This window comes from Vicia villosa, unplaced genomic scaffold (assembly GCF_029867415.1).
Source record: "Vicia villosa cultivar HV-30 ecotype Madison, WI unplaced genomic scaffold, Vvil1.0 ctg.001319F_1_1, whole genome shotgun sequence".
Taxonomy (NCBI): Eukaryota; Viridiplantae; Streptophyta; class Magnoliopsida; order Fabales; family Fabaceae; genus Vicia; species Vicia villosa.
Genome location: NW_026705573.1, coordinates 403,297 through 417,625, shown reverse-complemented (window position 1 = coordinate 417,625; position 14,329 = coordinate 403,297). Strand labels below are relative to the sequence as shown.

At 38.0% G+C, this 14,329-nt stretch overlaps 2 protein-coding genes across 3 annotated transcripts; one reads left to right on the top strand and one right to left on the bottom strand.

Moving 5' to 3' along the window:
• The first annotated feature begins 326 nt into the window (after window positions 1–326).
• Window positions 327–9,138, top strand: LOC131634606 (uncharacterized aarF domain-containing protein kinase At5g05200, chloroplastic-like). The gene is made up of 10 exons (XM_058905270.1): window positions 327–629; window positions 750–892; window positions 1,312–1,425; window positions 1,622–1,810; window positions 1,891–2,046; window positions 2,201–2,466; window positions 2,557–2,654; window positions 2,968–3,146; window positions 8,610–8,726; window positions 8,819–9,138. The coding sequence occupies exons 1-10, from the start codon at window positions 461–463 to the stop codon at window positions 8,990–8,992; spliced, it is 1,605 nt and encodes a 534-aa protein (XP_058761253.1). The 5' UTR covers window positions 327–460; the 3' UTR covers window positions 8,993–9,138.
• Window positions 9,139–9,159: 21 nt separating this feature from the next.
• On the bottom strand, window positions 9,160–13,728 carry LOC131634605 (protein ENHANCED DISEASE RESISTANCE 4-like). Of its 2 annotated transcripts, none has more exons than XM_058905269.1 (3): window positions 13,285–13,728; window positions 12,423–12,688; window positions 9,160–12,104 (listed from the first exon to the last, which is right to left on the bottom strand). In XM_058905269.1, the coding sequence occupies exons 2-3, from the start codon at window positions 12,547–12,549 to the stop codon at window positions 9,454–9,456; spliced, it is 2,778 nt and encodes a 925-aa protein (XP_058761252.1). In that variant the 5' UTR covers window positions 12,550–12,688; window positions 13,285–13,728; the 3' UTR covers window positions 9,160–9,453. The 2 variants fall into 2 exon arrangements, with proteins under 2 accessions (XP_058761252.1, XP_058761251.1); XM_058905268.1 differs by having other exon boundaries at window positions 13,348–13,728.
• Between the last annotated feature and the right edge of the window lie 601 nt (window positions 13,729–14,329).

Below are 14,329 nucleotides of genomic sequence, written 5' to 3'. Positions count from 1 at the left end.
ACCTCAAAGTGATCTCAAGCAGTGTTAACAAATATAGTATATAACAAATGACTTATAGGAATGAAGTTAATATCCTAATTTAATAAGTGAGTGAATTTATGTAAACAAATGGCTACTATAAACTCACAACATTTATTTATTAGCCACGAGTTATCAACTACTATAAACTACTGTCATCAACTACCGATTATTAACTTGCAATCATCACCTATAAGTCAAAGAATCGTCATGTCTAAAAGTGAGTGTAATTTTTCCTTTAAAAAAATATTTTAAAACTCTTTATAATTCAATATTTACATATTATATTAATTAAACTAATACTACAATATTTATGGTGGAGACTTATTTTGCAACTGGAAACGAAATTGATGGAGAAGAAGAAAACATCATACCCATAAACCAAAACAATCTCCACGTTGTTACTCATCTTCTCTCTTCTCTCAACTAACCTCCACCGTCCATGGCGGTTTCGGGGTTCAGAACTGGCGCTCTACCGTTAATTCATCACCACCGTCTTCGTTCACCATTGGCATCTCCTTCCTTCGTGAACCTCAATAAGTCCAAGAGATTCACTCTCTTTGCTCGCTACGCTCAATCTCAGGACCTTTTCTCGTCTCGTCGATTCCAAGGTTTCTTCTTTCAATTCCCTCTCACAATGAATTGCTCTTAAATTAATTACTCTGAGGCTGTGGAATGGTTTGGGTTTTTGTGCTGAAATGGATGTAATTTTGTGTGATTTGATATGGCAGATAGTATTGAGAAGCTGCCGAAGCTTGTGGAGGACATTGTTCAGACATCTGTAGAGACGGGTCCTAGGGGTGCTCTTAGGTTGGTTCAAGGTGTTCAAGCCTTCCTTGGGGTTGGTCAAGAGTGGTTAACTGATGCATCAAAGGTAAACTAACATGTTGGTATGGCATGAAGTGTTGTTAAATAGCAGCTATAACTAATGTAGCGGGATTTGAACAAACGGTTATTGTTCCGTGATACGCTATTTAGTGCAAAATGTTGTTAAATAGAAGCTAGTATAATACTATTGTTTAGTGGATTTCAAACAACTTGCTATTTTCCACAATTGACAATGCTTGTGGTAAGGAAGGACTATTTTTAAAATGTATAGGTCTGAGATATCTTACTGGTGTATACATTGCTAACCATTGTTTTTTTGTCGATGAAAATAAAAATTGCATCTGTTCCTGATTCCTTTAGAATAGTAGTTTGTGTCTTCTATTTTTCTCTCAATTTTTGTTTTTTTGTTTTGTTTTTTTCATCAAAAAAGACAGAATTGTTTAGCATTCTTGCATTTTTTTGCAGTCAACAAATTCATCTGCTGGGTTACCAACAGAATTTCAACTTGGTCTACCGTCCCCCTTTTATTTGAGGAGGTTGTTTGAACGCCTCGGGGCAACCTACATCAAATTAGGACAGGTATAAGTGAATACCATTACTTGCTCCTCACTAACCATCATTCAGACTAATACTAGACTTCTAATCGTAATTTATTGAGGAATCAAATTATGAAATATAAAGAAATGTGGAAACTAATCCTAAGAGTTAAAGTTTAATATATAATTGAACTTTGGAGCCTTTGTACCAATGGTTATTTTTGGTTTCTGTCTTGTAGTTTGTAGCGTCTGCACCGACACTGTTTCCAGCTGAGTATGTACAAGAATTCCAGAACTGTTTTGATAGAGCTCCTCCAGTTTCTTTTGAAGTAATTCAATCAATCTTGCGCAAGGAACTAGGAAGACCAATTGAAAGTGTTTACGAATATGTCGACCCAACACCCCTTGCTTCTGCGTCTATAGCACAGGTATATTGTGTACTCATGTCTCTTTCAATAACATTTTTATTAAACTTACAGTGTTAATGTCATTGTTGTATTACATATAGGTTCATGGTGCCAGGCTAAAAGGCTCACAAGAGGATGTGGTTATAAAGGTCTTAAAACCAGGAATAGAGGACATATTAGTGGCGGATCTTAATTTTATTTATGTTGTTGCTCGGATATTGGAGTTCTTGAATCCTGAAATAAGTCGGACATCACTGGTATAAGAAATATGGACACACTTACTTCTACATGAATACTCTTGCTACAAATATAATATGAAAATAATGCTTCTTTTATGGCATTTTTTCACCGCCAGTGAAGTTTTTAACTATGTTACATTCATTTCTTGTAACATGTGTTTCGTTTTTGTAGGTTGGTATTGTAAAGGACATACGGGAGTCTATGCTTGAAGAGGTTGACTTTTACAAGGAGGCTGCAAATATTGAGGCTTTCAGAAGATATTTAGAAGCAACGGGACTCACTGGACAAGCAACAGCTCCAAAAGTGTATAAAAACTGTAGTACAAAGCAAGTTTTAACCATGCAAAGACTATATGGAGTTCCTCTTACCGACCTAGACTCCATTAGTTCATTAGTTACTAGCCCGGAGACAAGTGTTATAACTGCTCTAAATGTGTGGTATGACTCCAAATTTCTCTTTGCAGTTTACCTCTACGTGCCTTTGTCTTTTAACATGATAATGTATCGTGGCATAAAATATTGCTGCAGGTTTGGAAGTTTGCTTGCATGTGAATCTTTTCATGCAGATGTACATGCTGGAAATCTGTGGCTTCTACGTGATGGCCGTATTGGATTTCTTGACTTTGGTATGCTTTTTCTTCCTTGTGCGCGGTTTACAGTTGGTCATACATGTGTTGTATCGTTTTGCCGTACTTTAGTCATCTGTTAACTTTGCTAAGGTTTCAGAATTGTATACATTTTATTTGGAATTTATCATCTATGCAAACTCTAATCATTGTTATTTTCTTTGTTCTTTTACAAATTGTGCCGTTTCTCTTCTAAATCACCACACATTTTACGATTCTCAGATGTTTGTATTGTACATACATATACATGTATAGATATTGTGTACTTTTACAATCTATACCGATACTCTAAACAACAAAATTCAATCTACAGGAATTGTTGGTCGTATATCTCCCAAAACATGGGCTGCTATGGAAGTCTTCTTAGGATCGATTGCCATTGAAGATTATGACTCAATGGCATCTTCCTTAATTCAAATGGGTGCTACAAGCAACGATGTTAATGCTAATGCCTTTTCCAGAGATTTGGAGAAAGTATTCTCATCAATTAAGGCAAGTGTACTGTATCACACATAAACTCACTTCAGTTATACGTGTGACAGTGACCACATAGGTCAACATTTAGGTGTGCTATTTTGGGGAGCATTTTTCAGCTTTGTATATTAACTTGACCTAAACCCGTTTGGAGTTATTGCTTACATTCTGCATTTGTGCTTGCTATTCAAGTGCAGTGATAGATATGGTAAGGTATATGTGAGGAAAAGACAAAAAGGGAAGGAGAGAGAATAGAATCTATAATAGATTGTGCTGCACATGGGTCTGACAGTTGGCAGCCTGTGAGTGGAGAATAAATCCTAGGATTCAGTATTTAATGATTGGTTCAGCAATCATTAGGGTACGCAGAAATTGAGTAGTGGAATATCCACTTGGGAGAGTAATAGGCCTCTCTAAGAGCCTCTGTCATTTCTATCTTTTTTTCTGCAATTTCTAAGCTTTCTACTTTTAGCTTGTACTACTAGATCCCATTTGAACTCTAGTAGCTTAATAAAAATCAGAACTTTCTTACACAATCTTGTCCTTGTTTATTTACTGTTTTTAGATATTAAATTGAATCCTATCAATTTGGTATCTAGAGCGTTGGTTTCTTCTCCTCTGTGAATGGTCTTTACACGAAAGGTCATGGAAAACAGAGTCGACACAATCGAACAGAGGATGGATAACTTTGAGGGAACGATGGCACAAATTCGTGAGCTAGTGTTGGAGCAACAAGCACGACCACAAGTGACGGTGGAACAGATTAGACAACTGATTCAAGAGAGACCTACTCGGAATCGTAGACGCAATGGAAGAGGGTACGAGGAGGAAGAAGACGATGGAGGTAGCGACCGGAGTACGTTGTCACGGGAGTCGCGACCTCGTTACCATCGTAGGGGAGGCGAAGGTGGATCCCGGTTCTTCGGAGGGAGGAGACGACTGGAGATTCCGATCTTCAAGGGTGAAGATGCGTACGGCTGGCTGGTACGCATTGAAAGATACTTTCATCTGAATGGAGTCAGGGTGCAGGAGAAGTTGGAAGCAGTAGTGTTGGCTATGGAGGATAAGGCCCTGGACTGGTATCAATGGTGGGAAGAACAAGCTCCTTTAAGAACTTGGGAGGAATTTAAGTTAGCAGTGATGAGGAGGTTTCAACCGGGTCTCTTGCACAACCCGTTGGGACCTCTGTTGAGCTTAAGGCAGAAGGGGACGGTGGTAGAATATATGGAAAAATTTGAAATGATGGTGGCTCCATTGCGAAGAGAGGAGAGAGGTATGTTGGACTCCATTTTTATGAATGGATTAAGGGAAGAGATTCAGGCAGAGTTGAAGCTTCATGAGAGTCAGAGCTTAGCTGAACTCATGGACAGAGCTTTGTTAATTGAAGAAAAGAATGAAGCCCTAACAAAGAAAGGAGGAACATGGAAGGATAGAGGAGGATCTCTGAGGATTAAGGATCCTGGAGATTTTGGAGGGTTTAAAAAGGAGAATGAGAAGACTAGCAGTGGAGGGAATGAGAAGTTTAAAGGGAGGAGATTGAACCCTGCTGAATTGGAGGAAAGAAGTAAGAAGGGGCTCTGTTTTAAGTGTGGGGATAAGTGGAACAGAGACCATGTATGCAAATTCAAACACATGAGTTTGAAACTATGTGTGGATAGTAGTGAGGAAGAAGAAATAGAAGAACAAACGGAGGTGCAACAAGGGAAAGTGATGGAACCAGTGGAGGAACTTCATACTTTGCAGCTGTCTATGCAAAGTAAGGAAGGATTTACTTCAAACAAATCCTTTAAGGTTTGGGTGAAGGTGAAAGATAGGGAGTTACTAACCTTAATTGATTCAGGAGCCACTAGTAATTTTGTTGACTCAAGGCTAGTGGAGGAGTTAGGGTTGAAGGTGGTGGAAACCCCTACCTATGTGATTGAGGTAGGAAATGGTGAGAGAGTCAAAAATCAAGGAGTATGTGAAGGATTGACATTCTACATACAGGGAATAGAGTGCAATCAGAATTTCTTCTTGATGGGACTAGGAGGATCTGATATGGTGCTAGGGATGGACTGGTTGGCTAGCCTAGGAAGTATTGAGGCTAATTTTGGAGAATTGAGTTTGAAGTGGAAAGAGAAGGGCAAGGCATATCAGATTCAAGGAGATCCTGCCTTATGCACCAGGCAGGCCTCTTGGAAATCTATAGTGAAGGCCTTGAATGATGAAGGTGTAGGGTTCTATCTGCAGAGTTTACAAGCTGACACAGTGGTAGGACTGTCAGAAGTGGAAGAATGGAAAAAGCTGTTAGATTCATTTGAAGAGGTTTTCCATCTGCCTGCAGGTTTACCCCCCATAAGGGAGAGCATGATCATGCCATTCGACTGAAAGCTGAAGCAACTATCCCTAATATCAGGCCTTATAGATATCCATTTTTTCAGAAGAATGAGATTGAAAAGATTGTGAAGGATATGCTTCAAGCTGGCATTATAAGGCACAACACCAGCCCTTTTTCAAGCCCAGTTTTACTAGTGAAGAAGAAGGATGGAGGCTGGAGGTTCTGCACAGATTATAGGGCTTTGAATAAGGTAACCATCCCTAATAAATTCCCTATACCTGTGATTGAGGAGCTGCTGGATGAATTGGGAGGTGCTAACATCTTCTCTAAACTAGATTTAAAATCTGGCTACCACCAGATCAGAATGAAGGAAGAAGACATAGAGAAGACTGCTTTTAGAACACATGAAGGTCACTATGAATACCTAGTGATGCCCTTTGGGTTAACCAATGCTCCCTCAACATTTCAAGCCCTAATGAATGAAGTGTTGAGGCCTTTTCTTAGAAAATTCTGTTTGGTTTTCTTTGATGACATCTTGGTTTATAGCAAGAGTAAGGAAGAGCATGAGGAGCATCTCACCAAGGTTCTCAAAGTCTTACATGAACAGAAACTATATGCCAACAGAAAGAAATGCTCCTTTGGCCAAGCAGAAGTGGAATATTTAGGCCACATCATCTCTGGAAAGGGAGTCTCAGCAGATCCCAAGAAGATTGAAGATATGATCAAATGGCCTATACCTAAGGATTTAAAAGGGTTGAGGGGATTCTTAGGTTTAACTGGATATTACAGAAAGTTTGTGAAGGATTATGGAAGAATTGCCTGGCCTTTAACACAACTACTCAAAAGAGATAACTTCAAATGGAGTGATGAGGCTCAAGTAGCTTTTGAGAAATTAAAGGTAGCTATGACTACACTGCCTGTGCTAGTGATGCCAGATTTTGAGAAGGAGTTTGTACTGGAAACAGATGCTTCAGGCAGAGGAATTGGAGCTGTACTCATGCAAGAAGGGAGGCCAATATGTTATATGAGCCAAACACTATCTGGGAGGGCTCAACAAAAGTCAGTTTATGAAAGGGAGTTGATGGTTGTGGTGATTGCAGTCCAAAAATGGAGGCCCTATTTATTAGGCAGACATTTTAAAGTCCACACTGATCAAAAGAGCCTCAAATTCATCACTGAACAGAGAATTATGGGGGAGGAACAGCAAAAATGGTTATCTAAACTATTAGGCTTTGACTTTGAGGTTAAGTACAAACCGGGTAGGGAAAATAGTGCTGCAGACTCTTTGTCTAGACAGATGCAGTATGCTCATATTTCCACCATTCAGTGTGAATTCTGGGAGGGATTGGAAGAAGAGATCCAAAAGGATGATAAGCTAAAGGCTGTGGTGCAAGCTTTGGTGCTGGATCCTCAGGGCCAGAAGGGGTTTCAATTGAAAGGAGGGAGATTGTATCATGAGAATAGAGTAGTAATTCTAAAGGATTCACCTAGGGTGGCTTGGATTATGAATGAATTCCATGATACAGCTGTAGGTGGGCATTCAGGGTATCTCAGAACCTACAAAAGAATTGCTAGTGTGGTTTATTGGGAAGGGATGAGAAAGCAAATTCAAGCTTATGTGCAGGCTTGTGAAGTATGCCAAAGAAACAAGTATCAAACCTTGTCACCAGGGGGGCTGCTTCAACCTTTACCAATTCCTTCACAGACATGGAGTGATATATCCATGGATTTCATTGGAGGATTGCCTAGGGCTCAAGGTATGGATACTGTGATGGTAGTAGTGGACAGGTTAACTAAATATGCTCACTTCATTCCTATTAGCCACCCCTATACAGCCAAAAGCATTGCTGAAGTTTTCATTAAAGAAGTTGTAAAGCTCCATGGATTCCCTAGTTCTATTGTGTCTGATAGAGACAAGGTTTTCTTGAGCAATTTTTGGGCTGAATTGTTCAAACAGGCTGGTACTAAGCTGAAGTATAGTAGTGCTTACCACCCTCAATCTGATGGCCAAACTGAGGTGGTGAATAGATGCTTAGAGACCTATCTAAGGTGTGTTACTGGGCTGAAACCTAAGCATTGGCCTAAATGGCTAGCCTGGGCAGAATATTGGTACAATACCAATTACCATGCCTCTCTCAAGACCACTCCTTTTGAAGCCTTGTATGGGAGGGTTCCTCCAATTCTAATCAGAGGTGACACTCCTCCATCAGTGGTAGATGAGGTCAACATACTTACTGCTGAGAGAAACTTAATGATTAAGGAATTAAAGGATCAATTATGTAGAGCCCAAGAATTGATGAGAGGACAAGCAAATAAACGTAGAAGAGAAGTGGAGTATGAGGTGGGAGATATGGTGTTCCTGAAAATTCAGCCTTACAAGATGAAGAAGTTGGCCAAGAGATTAAACCAGTTGAGTCCTAGATATTATGGACCTTATGAGGTGATTCAGAAGATTGGGGCTGTTGCTTATAAACTAAACTGCCTGAGGATACTAAGGTGCACCCTGTTTTTCATGCATCCTTACTTAAGAAGGCAGTAATCCCTTCTGTGACTCCACAACCACTGCCAGAATGCATGAATGAAGAATGGCAGCTGGAGCCTGAGCCTGAGAAGGTGATTAGTGAAAGAAGGAATGAGCAAGGAGAGAAGGAAATTCTAGTGAAATGGAAGAACCTCCCAGAATTTGAGAATTCATGGGAATTGAGAGAATGCAGGCTGAATTTCCACACTTTATCCTTGAGGTCAAGGATAGTTTTGAAGGGGGAAGAGTTGATAGATATGGTAAGGTATATGTGAGGAAAAGACAAAAAGGGAAGGAGAGAGAATAGAATCTATAATAGATTGTGCTGCACATGGGTCTGACAGTTGGCAGCCTGTGAGTGGAGAATAAATCCTAGGATTCAGTATTTAATGATTGGTTCAGCAATCATTAGGGTACGCAGAAATTGAGTAGTGGAATATCCACTTGGGAGAGTAATAGGCCTCTCTAAGAGCCTCTGTCATTTCTATCTTTTTTTCTGCAATTTCTAAGCTTTCTGCTTTTAGCTTGTACTACTAGATCCCATTTGAACTCTAGTAGCTTAATAAAAATCAGAACTTTCTTACACAATCTTGTCCTTGTTTATTTACTGTTTTTAGATATTAAATTGAATCCTATCATGCAGGAGTTGGACACTGAAGTAGTTGTAGCAGCTAGAAGTGGAACGGCCAGAAATCCAGCTGCCATATCTGCTAATGTAGTTGTTGATGAGAGGCAGATGAATGCACTATTTCTTGATGTGGTAAGATATTTTAGATTGTGCTAACTGGAATGTTAATTGTTCGATAAAGGCTAATTATCATGTAGTACTTATGCCGTTTTTGTACTACACAGGTTCGGGTTAGTGAATCTTATGGATTGAAGTTTCCTCGAGAATTTGCACTTCTCCTGAAGCAGCTCTTGTATTTTGATCGTTACACGCGGTTGTTGGCTCCCAATTTGAACATGCTTCAGGATCAGAGGATTTCTATTGCCTCCAACAGAAGAAGCAACTATAGAGAAATTTAATAATAAATCAGTATATAAGAATATAAGAAATATAGATGTACCTTATTTTAGCTCAAAAGATTGTATCTGTATTGTTGTTACTTTTGTATATATAAATGAAATAAGCCATTGTTGTAGTAAGCTTGAATCATTTGGGATACAATAAATTTTCAATTAACAAATTTTTAAATAATAAACACAAATAGTTACATCCATATACACCAGAATCACATTTATACAAGTATTATATTTTTGATATATGTTTCAAAAAAAGTAAGAAAGTTGAATAACAAAACACTCTATCATGAGCAAGAAGTCACTCCTATTACCCTTGTTCAAAACACCATATACTTAAAAAAAATAAAATACATCATCGTAGCGATGCTTCATCACTATATCTCAAATTTGAATAAAGAATTCCTTTCTTGCATTCCCAGCTTCAAGTTAGATTCAACAAATTCAATTTTCAGCTCTGTTGGAGATTAATATTCTCCACTGAGCATGGCCTTTTTTCCTTCAGCAGAGGACGAAGCACCTCTTATCACTAGACTTGGAGAGGAATAACCCATGAGTTGATGAAGTGCTGAAGCTTTTGGCTGTGACTGTGATTCCTCTATTTCTGATGACTTACTGGATGTAGTCTTACTTGTGCTAGGTCCTCTTGAAGCGATGATTTTCTTCTCATTCTCAGTTATAGCTTCAACGGTAGTGGGAGAGACTCTTGGATTACCGCGTGCACCACTGTGCGAGTGATGAAACGGTGCAACAGAAACAGGATCTCCTTCTGAAGAGTAGCTTTTACTTACAGAACGGCCATAATCATCAGAATATGATACAGGGTCAATAGTGTTTGGAGCATAAGAAACTATATGAGTTCTATTCTGTATAGAAAATTTAAGCACCTCTTGACATGCACCACATTTGAGCTTATGACATACTCTTTTGAAGAGAAGAAAATCTGCAGGAAGTTGCAGAAGATTTAAACATTTAAGACAAGTGATAAACGGTGCTCCACCTGCTACTGGCCGGTAATGTCTCTTTGCAACGTTTGGTTTTTCCCTTGTATAGTTCATCTCGGGAGCCCTGTATCTCTGGTCACAAGATTTTGTTTCACGGCCGTGTACATGTTTGGTCATTAACCGTTGTGGACTTGAAGGATAAGAATGCTGAGATAAGACACGGCTATGCGCCGGATGGGGCCTATAAAGATCTTCACGCTGGTAAGGAAAATGCGGAGGAAAATTTCCGAAGCGTTGCTGTTCTTGAGGATAGCAATTGAAACTAGGATGATCAACATAGTGTGCATTGCCTGGCGGTATTCCTAAAAAGTTATGCCGCCTTTGGTGCATGTTGATCCCATGATTGTAGCTTGAATTTGCATCCTCACTAGGGTAATCTAAACCATGATAAAATCTTCCTTCATGAAAATCGTGGCTTTGGAGAGAAGAATTACGACTTACCACAGATGGTCTTTCATATGTTTCCCTGGTTCTGTTGAGCTGATCCTGCAGTTTATAAACCATTCTCAACAGTTTCATCTTCTCCTGATCAGGGTCCTCAACAGAGTCAGGTGAAACATAGCTTGAACTGAGGTAGAGCTCGTCGTATATTTGATTCGATGGACTACCACTTTCGTAGCCAGATTGGGAAAAATTTCCATGGAGAGGCATTTTGAACGGAAACTCGTCTTTTCTTGTTCTCATCCGATGTGCATGATCATGTCTTATCGTCTCCAGCACCTCATTTTGATATTGCGTTTGAACGTCTTCATATACCATGCTATTAACAACAACACTTTTTCCCTTTCTGGAACCTCCCTCAAAAGAATATAAATTTTGACCGAGGGACCGCTCGTTCGTCCCGTCATTAGAAGAAACACTACCATCATAAGCATGAGAACTTCTTGTGGTTGGAGATTTAGTCAAATCTCCCGGTGAACCACTAATCTTCAAACCGAGATTATTGACTTCTGTATCGTCAAACGTATCTGCAGACATTACATGGTCAAAGCTATGGCGGATATTTTCAGGAGAAGATGCATGATTATCAGATGTACCTACTTTAAGTTCTCGAGGAGAAACACATAAAATACTTCTTTTTTCAGACTCAATGCACTCAGTACTCAACTTTTTGGCTGTAAATGCATTTCCACCAGTGTCCACTTCTGTTCTTTGTAATTCTTTCGAGTCTTCCTTATCGGTCTCGTCAACATCTTTTGCTAGGCTTTCACCAACTAGAGCAAATTTCTCATTATCGACACATTGTTCATCTGATCCAAAAATTAACTTCTGGTCTGCTCCTTGTGACGAATTTCCATTATTGAACTCTCCCGCCACTTCTAAATCACTTTCACTGATGTCTGCTTCAGACTTCACCTCTACTAGATCTGATATTTCATCGCTTGCATCTTCTCTTTCCAATGCACTAACTAACCGATTTCCTGCTCCTTCTAATGGCATGCTTCCATTACTTTGCTCTTCTAGTTTTAAGTTAGTCTCATTTACCTTTTCTACTGAATTGTCTGCCATCGATTCAGCTGGGGCCTCAATATCACATTGTGGAAGCTCATTCGAACAACCTTCGTTGGACACTGCACGCCTTCTGATATCTGATAACTTATTGATATCCATCGCGTTTTCTGGTTCTTCATCTGATAAATTCAACGGTCCAAGCTGCTCTTCATCACATTCACCGTTTTCAATTTGACCCCTTTCACTATTTCCATCTCTTTCTCTATTTCCATCCGATGAACATTCACCTGAGGAAGGGCTAGTTTCTTTTTCCCTCAAACCATTCTCCTGAGAGATATCTGGTTGCTCTTCATTGTAATCGCCATTTTCAATTTGACCCCTTTCAGTATTTCCCTCCGAAGAACATTCTCCCGATGAAGAAAAAGTTGTTTCCCTTAAACCATTCTCTCGAATAGTAACCGGCTTCTCTCCATTGCACTCACTGCTTTGAATTTGATTCCTTCCTTCATTACCCTCTGAAGAACAGTTTGCAGATGAAGAACTGGTTGATTTTTCCCTCAAAACATTCTCTTGAGCACTAAGATCCGATGCATTTCTAGGCGCTGCATCAATCTCATTTGAGCTGGATTCTGAGTTCGCAGCTTTATTTTTTCTTTTCTTAGCTGCATCGAACACAAAGAAGTTATTCCAGTAACAAATATTAAGAACTATAAGAGGTTTATGTGTAGAACCAGTATCCTCATTTATAAGTAAAAGATTTCATAGAACGAAACTTTAAAACAGTGTAGTCAAATGCGGATGGTAGAAAAGAGCGGTATGTACAAATTCCGCTTAGCCACTATTTGACAATAGTTTGAACCAAACTGCGTATCGTGGAGCAATGTCCGGTTGTTAAAATTCAACTACGCTATAGCACTATAACTGCTATTTGACAACACTGCTTTAAAACTAAGAATATAAACAATAATGAGATTTTTAACCTTGAAGAGTAGTGCCACATCCACCGCACTTGTACAAATCCAAATTCGGAGCCTCTTGAAGCAGCTGCCAGCATTTAGGACATAAAACGAATCGAGGCTTGGAAACAGACTCAGACTCAGTAGACATTCTTACTCCAGTTTTGTAACTAATGAAAGTTCAAAGACTGGATTTCGCACAAAAGATCTCAACTGAAATTCCTATTTCATCCATAAAATCTTCTATCTGGAAAAGAAAAAGAAACAAAATCTCTCCCAAGCTTCCCTGCCTGCATAAAATAAGACCCAAGTTTTAACTTAAAATCATGAAAACAATTAATTTTTTTTTTTTGATATGTAGACGAGGTGGTAATAACTACTAAAAACTCCCACACAATCGTACGAGCCAGAGTTCTAACAATATCGACATTTTGACAGTTGATCTAGGATTTGCGGACTGAAAACAATTATCTTCATTCAAGAAAATGAAACTGCAAGATGCATGAAATCAATACAACTACATATGAATGATACAACCTTAATTTAGTAAAATTCAGGTGCCACTGCTATGAAAAGATATAAAAACTAATGAAGTAAACTTGCTAAAACAGTAAATACTCTTCAAAAGGAACATCTTCCAATTTTAGAAACAAATCTATAATTCTCAAAACTCATCAACCACATGTTCTACTATGGTAGTTCCATTTAAGAACTATATAAAAACATTAGGTCCCCAACAAAATAAATTCATACCCATCAAGTGAAAACACCTTCAAAAGAAAAAACATGCAAAACCCACAAAGAAAAATGAAAAAAAATTCTTCATTTACAAAAAAAAAAGATTTTTTTTACAAGAAAAGAAGAAGACATTCACATGAACAACTACCTTAATTCACATGTAAGATCTGATAAGAAGGAGAGAGAAAGAAAGAGAAGAGAATTAAAGAACCTGGTGAGAGAAAGTGGAGTTGAAAACAAAATGATAAATCTTTTCTTTTCTTGGCCGCAAACAAAGGTTAAGAAGAGAGGGACAGACACATCTTCATAGTACTTTCTTGTTTGTTTTTATGTAGGAAGTGGTTTTGGTCAACTCTGACAAACAATAAGAAAATAGATCTTGTGTTTCTTTCTTCAACATCAATTCTATCTATCTCATTCTCATGTTCCACTGTCCTCTTCTCTATCTTAATCGAGTATATCTTTGTGTTGTTTCTTCTATTGTTGTTGAATGGTTGTCTTTGTTTGGTTTTAGGAGGTAATGGGAGAAAAGGGTAATAAAGTGGTGGAATTGAAGGAGGAAAGAAACAAACAAGTGTACAAACAAAGGTTTCAGAGTCGGTACTTTTCTCCATTAAAAGCGCAACCTACTCAATGTTGACGTGGTTTTCGTAGTTCCTTACCATTTGACTTTTATTACTTTACTTGTTCAAACATTATTGTTATTTTGTTTTCTTAAATTATTAATAAGAAAACAAGTTAAACCTACTCTTTTCATATAGATTAGTATTAATTTTTTAAAATAATGAATTTTTTTAAAAGATTTTGTTTGAAAATATAGATAAACTTTTAGTATTTTTTAAAACCGTGCTTTTGTATAGAACGACAAATAAATATTTATCATAATTATATTTTAATTTTTTAATATTATAACAATATGAAGTATATTTAAAAAATTTATGTAACTCTTTTAAAATTCTCTTATAGTATAAATTTTAAATTTTTTCAAATCAGGGGAATTTTGTATTATGAACAAAAAAAAATCCTCCAAAAACTTTCCAACCAAAAATCCTTCAATTCTTTTCATTAAATCTTTCTGTTTATTTTCTCGAAGTTCTTCCCTCCGTTTTCTTTTAAACTCCTAAATAAAGTTATGATAATCAGATCAAGCGGTCAAAGATGCACAAAGTGATCGATCATCCAATGTAAAAACA